At 48.8% G+C, this 13564-nt stretch overlaps 1 protein-coding gene across 2 annotated transcripts; it reads right to left on the reverse strand.

The window, feature by feature from the left end:
* Synpo2l (synaptopodin 2 like) lies at positions 1-9458 on the reverse strand. Of its 2 annotated transcripts, XM_041638951.1 has the most exons (4): positions 9354-9458; positions 8358-8509; positions 7446-7960; positions 1-3480 (listed from the first exon to the last, which is right to left on the reverse strand). In XM_041638951.1, exons 1-4 carry the CDS (start codon positions 9456-9458, stop codon positions 1322-1324), a joined length of 2931 nt encoding a protein of 976 aa, XP_041494885.1. In that variant the 3' UTR covers positions 1-1321. The 2 variants fall into 2 exon arrangements, with proteins under 2 accessions (XP_041494885.1, XP_041494886.1); XM_041638952.1 differs by lacking the exons at positions 7446-7960; positions 8358-8509; positions 9354-9458 and adding an exon at positions 5362-5464.
* Positions 9459-13564: the final 4106 nt, after the last annotated feature.

A 13564-nucleotide genomic window follows, 5' to 3' on the forward strand; every position in this document is an offset into this window, starting at 1 on the left:
GTGGGCATATGTTTTATTCTTGTGCACAAACCAAAGAACTGTGGTGCCCAATATTGGAAAGGAAAAGGTCGACTTTGAGGCCAAATGGCAGGCGTGGCTGGTGGTGGTCTTCATGGAAGGAGAGTCCTTACCCTTCTAGGACCAGAAATTAGGACCTGAAGCTGAACAGGAACAAAAGCTGGGCTTCTGCGGGTAGGGTAGGCCAAAAAAGAGGTCTGGGCCCAGTGTCTCCCTGTCTTTCCCAGATAGTCAGGAGAAGCGGCAGCCATGGAAGGTCAGATTCACAGGAGGTAGCACAGCCACCAGCTCTAACATTCGGCACACACCTCACACCGTTGCTCTGGCAAATGCTTGCATTCTCCTGAGCTCAGCCTGTCCCCCTATGCTCCCTTACACATAGCTGGTCTCCCTCTTGGTCACGTCACTCATTTCAGCCCTGCTCCTGGCTTTTGCCTCACTCTCCCCATGCACTCTCTCTCTGTTCACCTCTTTTTTATCTTCAGCAGTTCAGAAGAAAAGCTCTACTTTCTGGATACTAACTTGCTCAGCACAGGACCCCGCTTGCTAACTTCCGGAACTCCAAAGAAATGGAATTCTTAGTTTTATTCCAGGTCTAGCTTGTATAACTCAGACCCATGAAACTTGTCAGACTCGTTAACATCACAATGCTGTGTCCCTGCTACAGACATCCTCTCTCGGGAGTTTTTCTGCAGTTAAGCTCTTGTCCCTCACAAGATCCCTGTGGAGCTATCTGGCCCTTCTAGTAGAAGGAAAAGAACTCCCCTCTTATCTTTGCCTCAAGAGAAGCTCACATATATGGTTAATTTATGCCTTTCCAGAGCAGATCTTAGCCACACACATTTGCAAAAGTATGAGCACACACGCGTGCGCGCACACACACACAGAGAAACACACACATACACACATACGCAGAGTGAGGAGTGTGGAGGGGCTCAGGACACGGTTCAGTTGCTTGCCTAGTGGTGAGCTTTTTGCCTGAGATCTCAATGGTCATTTACAGTGCTCTTTTTGCCTAACACTAAAGTGCCCACAGACAGAAACACAAATGGGGGGGGGGGGGGGAGAGAAACTGCTGAGACCTCTGGGTGGAGAAGCCAGAGATCGAGCCAGGGAAATATAGAGAAGATACCAGAGCAAAGATAATAGGTTAAAAAGCAGCAAGCCGCACAGAGTTGAGAAACTGAAGGGGAACACTATCTCTGGCAAGAGGCGATGCAGGGATAAAAAGCCGGTAGTACAAAGCAGAAGAAAAGTCTGGGACTCTAAGTTCCATTACTTGGTCCTGGGGCCTCTTCCCTGTTCACTGATGCCCTGCCCCAGGCCTCCACACATGAGCCTGCAACCCTGTTCTGGTGGCTGAGAACCGGGGCCTAGCTACTTGGAAACCACAGGAGCTGGGGGTGGCAGCAAAGCTCCTGGGAGACTCTTGAGGATGGTCTGGGTTAGTGACAGGGGGTGAGGCCAGCTCTGCCCTCCAAATTGGTTCATCCAATGTGGTAGCCGCTCTGGGGGCAAGAACAGTGGGAACCAAGGGTTCTGCAGTGGGCTGGGGTGCCGGAGTGGAAAATCTGCGGATCTCCTGGACTCGGGCAGTTTTGGGAGGTCCTGAAATGGGGCCAGGAGTTGAAGGAACCTCATCAAAACAGAACATTGCAGTTTTGAGTTGGTATGGCTGATGCCGCATAAAATCCAGGGCCTTGATACCCTGTTTGGGGGTCGCCCGAGGACCCTGGGATTGGGCCTTATTGGGGAGAGTTCGGGCAGCTTGGGGAAAAAAAGGTGAGAGTAGTGGGTTGTAAGCAATAGGGGGTGGGGCACGGATGTTAGGTGAGTATTTCCACGATGGGGGCAGTGAAGGCGTGGGAGAAGGACTTCTAGGGCTAAGGCCAGGGTTAAGGCTACCGCCAGGTGTAGCCTCCACCACGTACCTGTCGGCACGGCTCTGCCGCTTGGCAAATAGCTCCCCACCCCTCCCCTGCAGCCTTGGGAGCTCCGGGATTCCACCCATAGGGGCCGACCCATTCACTAGCCCATCAAGGAGCCCTTGAGAGGCGGGTTTAGGAGCCACAGGGGGTGGAGTCTTAGGAGTTGTAGGAGGTGGAGTTTTGGGAGCCATTGGAGGCGGAGTTTTCGGTGGCACTTGAGACAAGGTCTTGTAACTCTTGCCCCCTAGTGGCTGCATGAAGTTACAGGCTTCAGCTCCAAGGCTTAAAGCATCCTCCTCCGTACCAGATTCCACACCACCCGCCCGAGGTTTTTCATCCAGGTTCTGCACCAACGATAGCAGCTCGGGGTTGGGCGAGTTCTTCGGCTCTTCCTTTCCAGGTCGGAACATCTGCTTCCGGGTGCCCCGGCGCCGGGCCTCCTGCAGGATGCCAGTGCGGGCAGCTGGCACAGAGATGCGCTGCTCCCGAACGCTGGCAGACCCGGGGGCCGCGGGGCTAGGCGCCTCCGGGCGCACAGAGCTTCTCAGAGGCGCCGACAAGAAGATGGAAGCGGTGGAGGTCATAGCAGCTGCGCTAGCAGGAGCGGGAGGCTCTGGGGCGCCTCCCGGTGTAACGGGCCGGCTCGGGGCTGGGATGTACAGGGAGCTAGTAGCGGTTACGGGACCGCAGGAGCGTGGGGTGCTGGGAGCCCCGGAGATGGGCGTGTGGCCAGGCATTCCTGTGATGAAGCTGGGCAGTGGGGTGGGCCCCTGCAGAGGGGCTGTGAAGGGGGACGGGGCGGGGTTGGTGGCTCCCAGGCCTTCGTTCACCCTCTTAGGGGCTAAAGGTCTGAAAATCACTGAGGTGGTACCTGACCTTTGTCCTTGTAAACCTGGGGTAAAAGGCCTCGCTGACCTGTTAAAGATACTTGGCGCTGGGCTGGGGGCTCCACCATCCGGCAAGAAGGGGCTAGGGCTGACTGCAGGGGCCGGCAAAGGGCTGAGTGGGAGCACAGCTGCCTCTGGGGGAGCACTCTGAGCTCGAGGTGGTGACTGCAGACCCTGCCCATTTAGCATGGCTGCTGGGCTCACCTGAGCCAAATCCTGGGTGCAAGAGGCTGCCCGTTGGCGCTGCTGTTCAAAGAGCTGGACCCCTCGCCCAGAGACCTCGCTCAACTGCCCTCCCAGCCCGGAGCTCTCTGTTGTTCCTGAGTCAGCCCTGGCCAGCTCCATGTCCAGATAAGGGCTGTCCCAGTCGGACTGATTAGTAAGGCTGCGGGCGTCTGAGAAGGCCTCTTCGTCCAGCTCTGACTCACTCGTTGGGGGGAGGCCGTCCTCCTCCTCTGTTCCTGTCCCAGCTGCAGCCCCGAAACTCACTAGGGTGTACTTCTTGGCTCTCTGCCGCCGTTTCTTAAACATGAGCACCCCCTTGGAGTGAGGGTTGGGGGCTGCTGTTAGCAGGGATGCAATGGTCCGGCATTTGGTCTTGGCCTCCTTCACGCTCTTCTCCTGGAGACTTTCTGCACGTTGCAGTTCTGAGGAGGAGATCAAGAGGTAGAGTAATCAACCCTATTCTAATTCTGCTCCTCAAAGCTCTGACCTCCTGTTTTTTCCGCTGAAAGGAACCACAATGTCTCTTGCCTGTGGCAAAGTCCTCTGACTTGGAGGCGGACTGGAGGGGAAAAGGTGAAATCAAGGACAGGACACTGCCCACACCGCAGCTCTTCTGCCCACTCTGTTGCACTCACGTTTTCCAGGAAATGAGCCTTATCCACGCCACACATTCTCCACCTGCCTCCCATTCCTGACTGGCAGTGGAGTGGGGGAGGGGTTATTCTAAGGCAGGCAGGACCCATCCCGGAGAGAAAAGTTAAGAAGGGACACGTCTCCTACCATACTATGTAAGTGGATTCTTCACACCTACTACTCCTTTAACCAGAACACATAGATTCCTTTTGTCTCAGGGCCTCTCTACATGTCCCTTGCTGTTCTGGAACTCGCTGTGTAGACCAAGTTGGCCTCAAACTCACAGAGATCCAGCTATTGCTGCCTTCCAAGTCCTGGGATTAAAGGTGTGCACCTCTGTGCCCAGACCAACACACAGGTTCTTAACGAGGCCCTTCATTCACAATTCACAAGGTCACATCATAAACACTCCTAGAAGCAGCTCCCCTCTACCACGTTAACATCAGTCTCCTGAAAACCAGCTATGGGACATACTTCCTCCATTGAACTTCCATATTCACAGTTGTCCCAGCTTACATACTCATCAGTTCATTTATACCTATACCCTCATACAAACACAGGGTTGCAAACACATCTGTCAAATACATTTCCAGGTAGGACTTCCCAAAGTTTTTCCCATAGAGACTCTGGTTTAGTGTCGATAGGATTTTAGAACTGACCTTGGCCCTCCTAACTGCTAGAATGCTCCTTTCCATCCAAGCTGCAGGTCAAGCCAAAGTGCTGCTCTCCATGGCAAACCCCCACATCTTTAGGGGATTTCAAGGTCAGCAGGTAAATATATTCTCCTTTCTCACAAGTTGGTGTTGGCTCTGGGGTAGACAGCTTCAGAGGCCAAAACTGTTTCCTTTCCCATTTGCCTAGCCTTTCAAGTGGAGATCTCAAAAGAGGAGCATACCTTTAGGTGGGCATGAGAAGATCTGTGTGCTGAGGAACCAGGGCAGGACTTCATACGCCACGTGGGGCCTGAGTAGGTGGGGCCGGGAAGTAGGAAGAGCTGCCCTACTATAGACCCCGCCCTGGACATGGATCCTTTCTGGTCTGTGATCCCCAGTTCCTCCTGGAAAATTCTTGACATTCCATCTACTTTTCCTCTCAAGATACCAAGCTGCTTTCTAATTAGGGTCCTCATTCCTTTTGTCCCCACGTGTATAACACAGAATAGTATTATGCGTGAGAGAATAGACACAGGAGTCAGACTTTAGTTTTGGGAGAATTACTTCATCTCAGCCGTTTACCTTCCTGTAAATAAGGGCATTATTGCCTAGCTCTTCATAAGATAACTTTGTGCACAGTGAGATGAGTAAACAGCATTGACACGCTGCCAGGGCCCACGTGAACAGGCCATTGTGCTGTCCTGATGTAAGCTGCCCCTGTACAACAACACCAAGTGTTCCCACATATCTTCTCCCAGATTTGCACGTACATGGCCCCGTGTATCCCAGGGCACCCCTACTTCTCTCTTCCTATGAGTGTTCCACAGCTCGTGTGGTCATAAACCCATCAACCCATTCTGAGAAAAGGGTGGTGACATTTTCCTGAAAGAATGAGGGAAAGGACAGCAAAAAGAGGATAAGAGAGTGTGGCCTTTCCCAACAACCACCCTTCCTACACTGCTGAGACACTGCCCTCCACTCTAACCCCAGCACCCTTTGAGTGGGAAAGGGTAGTACCTGCATAGAATGGGTCTTGGAGCTCAGGAACTGGGTCTTTGTCGCAGCTGGCTTGGCTGAGGGGCTCAATGGCCTCCATGCTGAGAAAGGCAGCGCTGGCTGGAGCAGGACCAGCCTGAGTCACCCCCAAGGCCTTTTAAAGCCCCTTTGTCTTGTCTCCAGAGCTGGCAGCTGAATGAACTCACTGAGCTGTTTTTAGAACCTGTCCCCCTCCCAACTTCTGGTGTGATAGACGTGGGCACCTGCCTCCCCTTCCCCTCACCCCACCCTCTCTGTACTGTGAGGTCTGCTTGGCTAAAAATAAGCCTGAGCCACTAAATAGAATCTTGCCCAGCATGATGGGAAGGGAGGGGTGCTAAAATGAGAATTAGGGATAAGTATGGGATCTTGAACATACATTTGGAATTTCTTTGTAGGATATGGGAACACTCTTAGGATATCAGACTATAAGCTCCCACATGTTTAGCCTCTATGCAAATTTAAAGACAGAATTCCTTGAAGTGAGAATCAGAATGGTGAAGAGAGAACAGATAATCAGGGAGAGCGAGTCCTGAGAAAAGAAAACAGGTAACCAGGGAGAGCGAGTCCTGAGAGAGAACAGATAACCAGAGAGAGCGAGTCCTGAGAGAGAACAGATAACCAGGGAGAACGAGTCCTGAGAGAGAGAGAACAGGTAACCAGGGAGAGCGAGTCCTGAGAGAGAACAGATAACCAGGGAGAGCAAGTCCTGAGAGAGAGAACAGGTAACCAGAGAGAGCGAGTCCTGAGAGAGAGAGAACAGATAACCAGGGAGAGCAAGTCCTGAGAAAAGAGAACAGATAACCAGGGAGAGCGAGTCCTGAGAGAGAACAGATAACCAGGGAGAGCGAGTCCTGAGAGAGAACAGATAACCAGGGAGAGCGAGTCCTGAGAAAAGAGAACAGGTAACCAGAGAGAGCGAGTCCTGAGAAAAGAGAACAGGTAACCAGGGAGAGCAAGTCCTGAGAGAGAACAGGTAACCAGAGAGAGCGAGTCCTGAGAGAGAGAGAACAGGTAACCAGGGAGAGCGAGTCCTGAGAGAAAGAGAACAGGTAACCAGAGAGAGCGAGTCCTGAGAGAGAGAGAACAGATAACCAGGGAGAGCGAGTCCTGAGAGAGAGAGAACAGATAACCAGGGAGAGCGAGTCCTGAGAGAGAGAGAACAGGTAACCAGAGAGAGCAAGTCCTGAGAGAGAACAGATAACCAGGGAGAGCGAGTCCTGAGAGAGAACAGATAACCAGGGAGAGCGAGTCCTGAGAGAGAACAGGTAACCAGAGAGAGCGAGTCCTGAGAAGAGAGAATCCTGAGAAAGAGAGAACAGATTACCAGAGAGAGTGAATACTGAGATTTCAGAAATGACAAAAAGGAAGTCTGTGGAAACAGAATGGGAGGCGTAGGACAGAGAAAAACTTCACTAGATTCCATTCTGTAGCTCACATCAAAATAGCAAGAACCTAGTCGGGTGGCGATGCGCACTCGGGAGGCAGAGGCAAGTGGATCTCTATGAGTTTGAGGCCAGCCTGGTCTACAAGAGCTAGTTCCAGGATAGGCTTCAAAGCTACAAAGAAACCCTGTCTCGAAAAACAAAACAAACAAACAAAAATAAAATTCCTTCCCAACTTCCTAGAGGTCTCATGATTACTCCTAACACCCCGTTAGTTCCCAGAAATCCCAATGAACTCACAAGTGTCAAAAGTATCATTCACACCGTGCCTACAATTAAAACTGTGCAAAGCCCCTAGAGCATGGCCTGCTTTCAGATTCCCTGCCTGGAAACTGTCCTTTCTCTTCCCTTCATCCTGCCATCTAGCAAAACCACCGCCATCACAAACGTCAGGCCCTCACCATTTCACCTCTATTGTCTGTTCTTGGTTTGAGCCACTAAGCCATGTAAAAATAACAGTTGTAAGATAACTAGGACCCTGAGTAAAATAATTCTCCTCTTCCTCATTACTTTCTCAACTTGTCCCAAAGACTGCTTCCAGGGAACATGAGGTAGATATGATGTGTGGATGAGACTTAGGACTCAGATCCTGATTGAGAACAAAAAAAATCAGGCACTCACTGGCTTGCTTGGCCTTTTGGGTGTAGGTGGCAGTAAGATCTTCTCCCACTGGGTGAGGGACAGGACCCACCATAGGGATGAGATGAGGACCAGGTCGGAGTGGACCATGAGGTAGCAGAAGTGCTTCTGCAGGTGGTGGCTGAAGGGCTGTTCCTTCCTCCCAAGATGGGGAGCTCACACGGCTGTCACCCTGGCTGGGAGAGCCAGTTTTAGCAGGTACTGGTTCTGCAGGACTGTCAGACAGGTAGACCTCATCAGGTGTGGCTCCTGGAGGGACGGGCCTTGTGGGACCTCGGCGGCGGGTTCGGCGGGGTTTCTCCTGTGTGGCAGGGCCATCAACATCACTGTCTGTCTCTCCATAGTAAGCTTCACTGTCAGGAGGTGAACGAAGGCTCCCAGGCTGAAAAGCCTGGGGAGCAGGAGCACCTGGGGGCTCTGGACTCAGCGGAGATAGGGGTGACAGCACCTGAAGCTCCCCTGGAGATGGAGATCTCACAGACCCTTCATCTGCTACCCTGCATGGAAAAGATGAATTTGAAAGAGGGTCTAATGGTTACAGGACTAACAGCTCTGGGGGGGATCTGGAGGGATGAAGGAGCAAGGCAGGGGAGAAAGGATACTGGCATATGGCTGGAATAGGTGGGCTAGGAGAGAGGGATCTGACGACTTTGAGGAAGATGTGATAAGGAATGGGAAAGAATTGAAGTCTACCAGACATTCAAATACCTGCTTGACACCCCATCCCTCAGTTGCAGATACATTCCATTGGGATGTATATACAAACATTCTTCAGCAGAAAAAGTAACCAGAAATAGGTACGTGTTAGTTACCGAAGTCAGGTCAGTGAGACATAGAGCTGAGACAGGCAAGATGAGACCCAGGCTAGAGAAAAAGGAGGAGAGGACTTCATACCTCCTAACAGTGAGGACGAGTTGATGTCCTGAGGCATCGATGAGGGTCATGGCACTGGCATGGGAGAAGTTTGTGCAAGAAACTCCATTGATTGCCAAGAGCTGGTCCCTCTCTCGGAGTCCTGCTCTTCCAGCCTGGCTCCGTCTTCGGATCTAAGATGTTGGAGGAGAGATTGTGGATCATGGGGAGCTCCAATGAGAGTGGAATGAAAGGACAAAAAAGGCTTTCTTGTTGTTGTTGTCTTGTAGGGCAAATAGAGTAAGGAGGTGTCTGGGGTGCAAATAAAAAGACCTGCCTAGAGGTATTCTGGGAGATTGTGACACAGGGCTATCATTTGTTGAGCTCTCCCAATGTTAGGCACTGCACTGTATGAAATATTGCACCTAATTCTTAGTTTATACAGTTGGTACTATCATTACTCACGTTTTACAGCCCAGAAAGCTAAGCCTTTAGGGTAAAGCTGTAAGGCTGATGACTTAATCAGCAAGCCTAGCACTTAATCTTGCCTAGTAAGAAAATGGATATGACTTAGGGAAAGAGGAGCATTGAAGGCATTGGCAGGGCAGGGCAGGGCAGGGCAAGGCAGGGTTGGGCTGGGAGAGACTGCCTTAGCTTGTCACACATCAAATTAGTCAGAGAGAAATGAGAACCTTCCCTACATTCCTGAAGTTTGGAGTAGAGAAGCTCACACACATAGGGGAGCAAATACTGGATGAGCAGACTCAGTCTCTTCTCCCACAGTGCTGAAGCAGGGCCTTCCTTTTATTCTGCTCCCTGAAACCAGAATTGTCTTTGCTTCTAGTCCTCCAGGAGCTTGTGGGCACAGTCTGCTCCCTATAGCCTTGACCATGCTTACCTGCCCACCTGCCCACTACCTCTTCTTCACAACCTCCCACTCTGCCCACACCCACTGGCCCAGAAGGCCACCACATGACTCTTCCCAAGTTCCCTTAGGCTCCCTTTTTATGAAATATCACTTTAGGGGCTTTCCCTTACCTTGGATACCTGTAAAGGTTTCTTCTGTTCAGCCCCCCCCTGAAGCCGGAAGCCCCAGGGTGCTCCCCCTGCTAATGTGACCTGTACCTCCTCCTCAGCACCCATTGCACAGCTTGGCCCGTGACCTCCGGAGTTTGGACAGTGTCCCTCAGAGACAAGTTGAGGTGCTGGTACCCCGTCCGGCCTGCCTATCTGGCTGTCTTGCTTCTGCTGACCCAGGCCTACACACACACACATACACACACACACACCACACGCCATAGGCAGACAACTTGGGCCTTGGATCAGTACAGTTCAGTACACATGTCCTGTCAATCACCCGTTGCTTAAAATAGTTGCCGGCTGTACTCTTCTCCCTCTCCCAGCTATTTTACTCCTAGAACTAATTATAGTACAAACTCCTGTCCTCCATGTCCTCCCTTCTCCCGCACAGGCCTTTTTAGCCAGGGCTCAGTATCAGATCTGTGGGACTTTTGACTAAGTACAATCTTTCAGGCACCATACCTTCTCCAAAGCCCACTGCACAGTGAGAGCAGGAGAGAGGATTCAGCCCCAGAGCTAGCAAGAAGTGACGGGGTTTGCTCCTTAAACTCCTTAGGGAAGAACGCCGCTTTGAATTTACTATTGAACCCGAACTGCTTGTGCACGGCACAGGATATTAACTGTGGAAAGGATGACTTTTGTGAAAGAGTAAGAGTTTAATCCCAGCCCTCGAGAGACAGAGTCAGGTGACTCTCTGAGTTCCAGACCAGTCTGGTCTACAGAGCAAGTTCCAAGACAACCAGGGCTACACAGAGAAATCTTGTCTTGCAAAACAAACTAACAAAAAGAGTAAGTTTATACATCGAGTGGCCAGATATGAGGAAGCAACAGACCCAAGCCTCAAACCTTCCTCCAGAGGGGACAGTTAAGGAATATGTATAAGTTAAAGACATCTGTTAGATGGCTCAGCATTTCAAGCTTGACACTCAACCTGAGTTCTAGCCCTGGAACCCACAAGGCATGGTGGAAAGAAGAAACTGACTCCAAAAGTTGTCCTCTGCTCTCCACACATACGTTGGAGCATTTGAAAAACAGCAGCAGGACAGTCTGAGGTTGGGGAAAGGTGAGTAGTGGTGAAGCAATCAATAGGTTCTCTGCACATCCCCCCTGTGACAGTAGGAGTTGAATCAGGCTTGTGTGCACCATGTGAGAAAGCTGGAGTTCTGCGCTATAGCCTTTATAGTACTCTGTCAGATTCATGTATGTTTGGCTCTCTGATATCAAGCAACCACTCACCACACATTTGCAAAGCTCAAGTGAAGAGTCGGTTATTTCCATAAAGCAGCCTTCAAGCCCTGGAAGGGGAAGTAATCCACAAGACTGTTAGTATTATGACCCACATACTGTTTTCGACAGCAAGGCTAGTGGGAGACTAATAAGACACTGCTTGGCTGTGTAATTTATAAACTAGTGATTTTAGTGCCATTGAGATGGCTTAGCGGGTAAAAATTCTTCCTGTGCAAGCCTGACAACCTGAGCTTGATCCTTGGGAGCAGAGTGGAAGGAAAAAACTGTCCTCTGACCTCCATATCTGAGCAGTGGCAGAAGTGTGTCAACACCCTTGCAGACACGTCACACAAAATAATACAGTTTTAAATTAGTGAAAAGGAACTAAAACTAAGTGATCCAAGGTGGCTGATGCAGGTGTGCATCAGTAGTAACTGTAACGATGGAAACCTGTCTGTCCACTACAGGACTGGGTACTAGGTAGAGGAATTTTGATCATTTCTGATTCAGTTGTTTTGCTACATCTTTCTACTTCTTTCTAAAAGCCGTTTTCTGGTCATCTTCCAGCTTCTCCCCGATAGGATTAATCCTTCCTTCCTTGGACGACATAGGTATCTTGTGCACACTTCCATTTTTCAGCCAATCATGTAGATTATTTATCTGCCTCCTAGATCATTAAAAAGTTGAAGACAAGGACTGTGTGCTGATGTAGTCCACAATTTGACTTTTTGCTTTGTTTTTCTTTTGAGGCGCAGTCTCATGTAACCCAAACTGGACTCTGAACTCTTGATCTTCCTGCCTCCACCTCCCAAATCACACATTGTATGTTATTATATTCTGTATCTCAGGCTGTTCTCAGCAAATGTTTGCTGAGCTAAATTACTATCAAAATACAAAAGGGGAGAGGCTGTGGAAACATGGTCAGAGATGTGTGTGTAGTCAAGCAACTGTTGATATCATTAAAATCTCTACTTGTTTCTAGGTTTCCACTGCACAAATGTGTCCAACATTTTGAAACCTCTTTCCGTTACAAAACATAACATTATCATGTTGTAACTGATTAACAATGGGTAAGGTTTGTGGAATAGCTCTTCTGCTGGTGTGATAAAAGCTATTTATCTTGGTTATGATATACTTATCAAAATCAGAATTTAGCCAGGCAGTGGTGGTGCTTTAATTCCAGCACTCGGGAGGCAAAGGCAGGGTGATCTTTGTGAGTTCGAGGCCAGCCTAGTCTACAAGAGTTAGTTCCAGGACAGGCTCCAAAGCTACAGAAAAACTCTGTCTCAATCCCCTAACCCCAGTCAGAATTTAGAAGAACAATATCTGAGTTCTTGTTATTCTATTGTTTATCACTATAACTTTATAACTTGACTATCAGTTTAAAAACATCTAGATATCCCTCATTGACTATTCAAATATTTATATTATTTTAAATTCTGTGTCTCTGTGTGGGTATGTGCATGTGAGTTCATGAAGAAGGCATTAGATGGCCTGGAGCTGGAGTTACAGGCTGAAGCTTCCCAGTGTGGTCTTAGGAACCAAATTCGGGTCTTTTGCAAAAACAGCAAGCATTTTTAACTGCTGAACCATCTCTCCAGTCCCATATATTTATTTATTTACTGATTTATTTATTTATTACCAAGTAATCTTTTACTTTTATTGTACATATCAACATTTTACAGAAATAAGAGTTAATCTGAAATTACACATCTTCTGATTCCTTTCACTGTATTATCTTTAATTTATGTTATGTGTGTGTTTGTTTAATGAATACATCTGAAGTCCCCACTACTTAGGAGACTTAGGCAAAACAATTACCTGGGCACAGAAGGTCAAGACCCAACTGACTGGACAACATAAAAAAACACCTTAAAAAAAGTTTAGTACTCCCTGTAGGTCAACCACTGTGCTATACCAGGGGCTTTAACTAATACTCAGTGCACAGCAAAATCACCCAGAAAACTTTGACAGCTATGGGTTCCCTAAAATAAGACACACACACACCTTCAGCTTTGGGGGCTTCATTGGTCTACTTCACACCCTGGGCAAATACCCGATATTGAGCTCCACCCACACCTATACATTACAGATGGTTGTGAGCCACCATGTGGTTGCTGGGAATTGAACTCAGGACCTTTGAAAGAGCAGGCAATGCTCTTAACCTCTGAGCCATCTCTCCAGCCCCGCATTTACTGTTTTGAGACAAGGTCTCACTATTCAGCCTAGGCTAACCTTGAACTTGTTATAAATGGTGTTTGAAGTTCTGATCCTCCTGCCTCGGTCTCTAGAATGCTGGAATGACAGGCATGTGCCACTATGTCTAGTCAGCAATAGTGTTCTTGTTTTGTTTTGTTTCATCAGTAACATTTTTAAGAGCACTACAGACCATGCTAAATGCCAAGTTGAGATACAGAAAATTTAAAAATGCAATTTGTAGCCTTGATCTTCAAGCTTGTGACTCCTAGCTCTGACTAGGAAGTGTGTAACTTCAAGCCAGACAGATTACATCTACTTCCTCACGGTGAAAAGATAAACAGGATAAATCATGTAAATGCTAAAGTCTCCCAGTTGCCCAGACTCCCGAAATAATCACACAAAACTATATTATTTAAATCATTGCTTGGCGAATTACTTAATTGTATTGTTAACTAGCTCTTATATCTTTGGCTAACCCATTTCTATTATTTTATATTTTACCGTGGCCTGCTGCCACGGTTCCATCTAAGGTGAAGGCTCAGCCTTGGGCAGGTGCTCAAAAATGTTAGTTGCATTTGGCAAATTATTAAACTAGACAAATGTTAGTCAGCAAGAGAATTATCTAGGAGGGAGACATCTGTCAAGCTTAGTGGCAGGGACTTAAGGAACTATTGTTTGCTGAGCCCCATCTCCAAAATTGAACTACATCTAGATGGATCAGAAGTTTACATTTTTAGCCAGGT

This window comes from Microtus oregoni, unplaced genomic scaffold (genome assembly GCF_018167655.1).
Source record: "Microtus oregoni isolate MIOR12 unplaced genomic scaffold, Mior012 000056F_ref0000123, whole genome shotgun sequence".
NCBI classification, from domain to species: domain Eukaryota; kingdom Metazoa; phylum Chordata; class Mammalia; order Rodentia; family Cricetidae; genus Microtus; species Microtus oregoni.

Excerpts from the sequence above, each read along its gene's own strand:
- Synpo2l (XM_041638951.1), bottom strand. The coding sequence starts at position 9,458 with ATGGGTGCTGAGGAGGAGGTACAGGTCACATTAGCAGGGGGAGCACCC. Across the intron at positions 8,510-9,353 it reads AACCTTTACAGGTATCCAAG|ATCCGAAGACGGAGCCAGGC; the intron begins GTAAGGGAAAGC and ends CCAACATCTTAG. Across the intron at positions 3,481-7,445 it reads CCAAAAGGCCAAGCAAGCCA|AACTGCAACGTGCAGAAAGT; the intron begins GTGAGTGCCTGA and ends TCTCCTCCTCAG.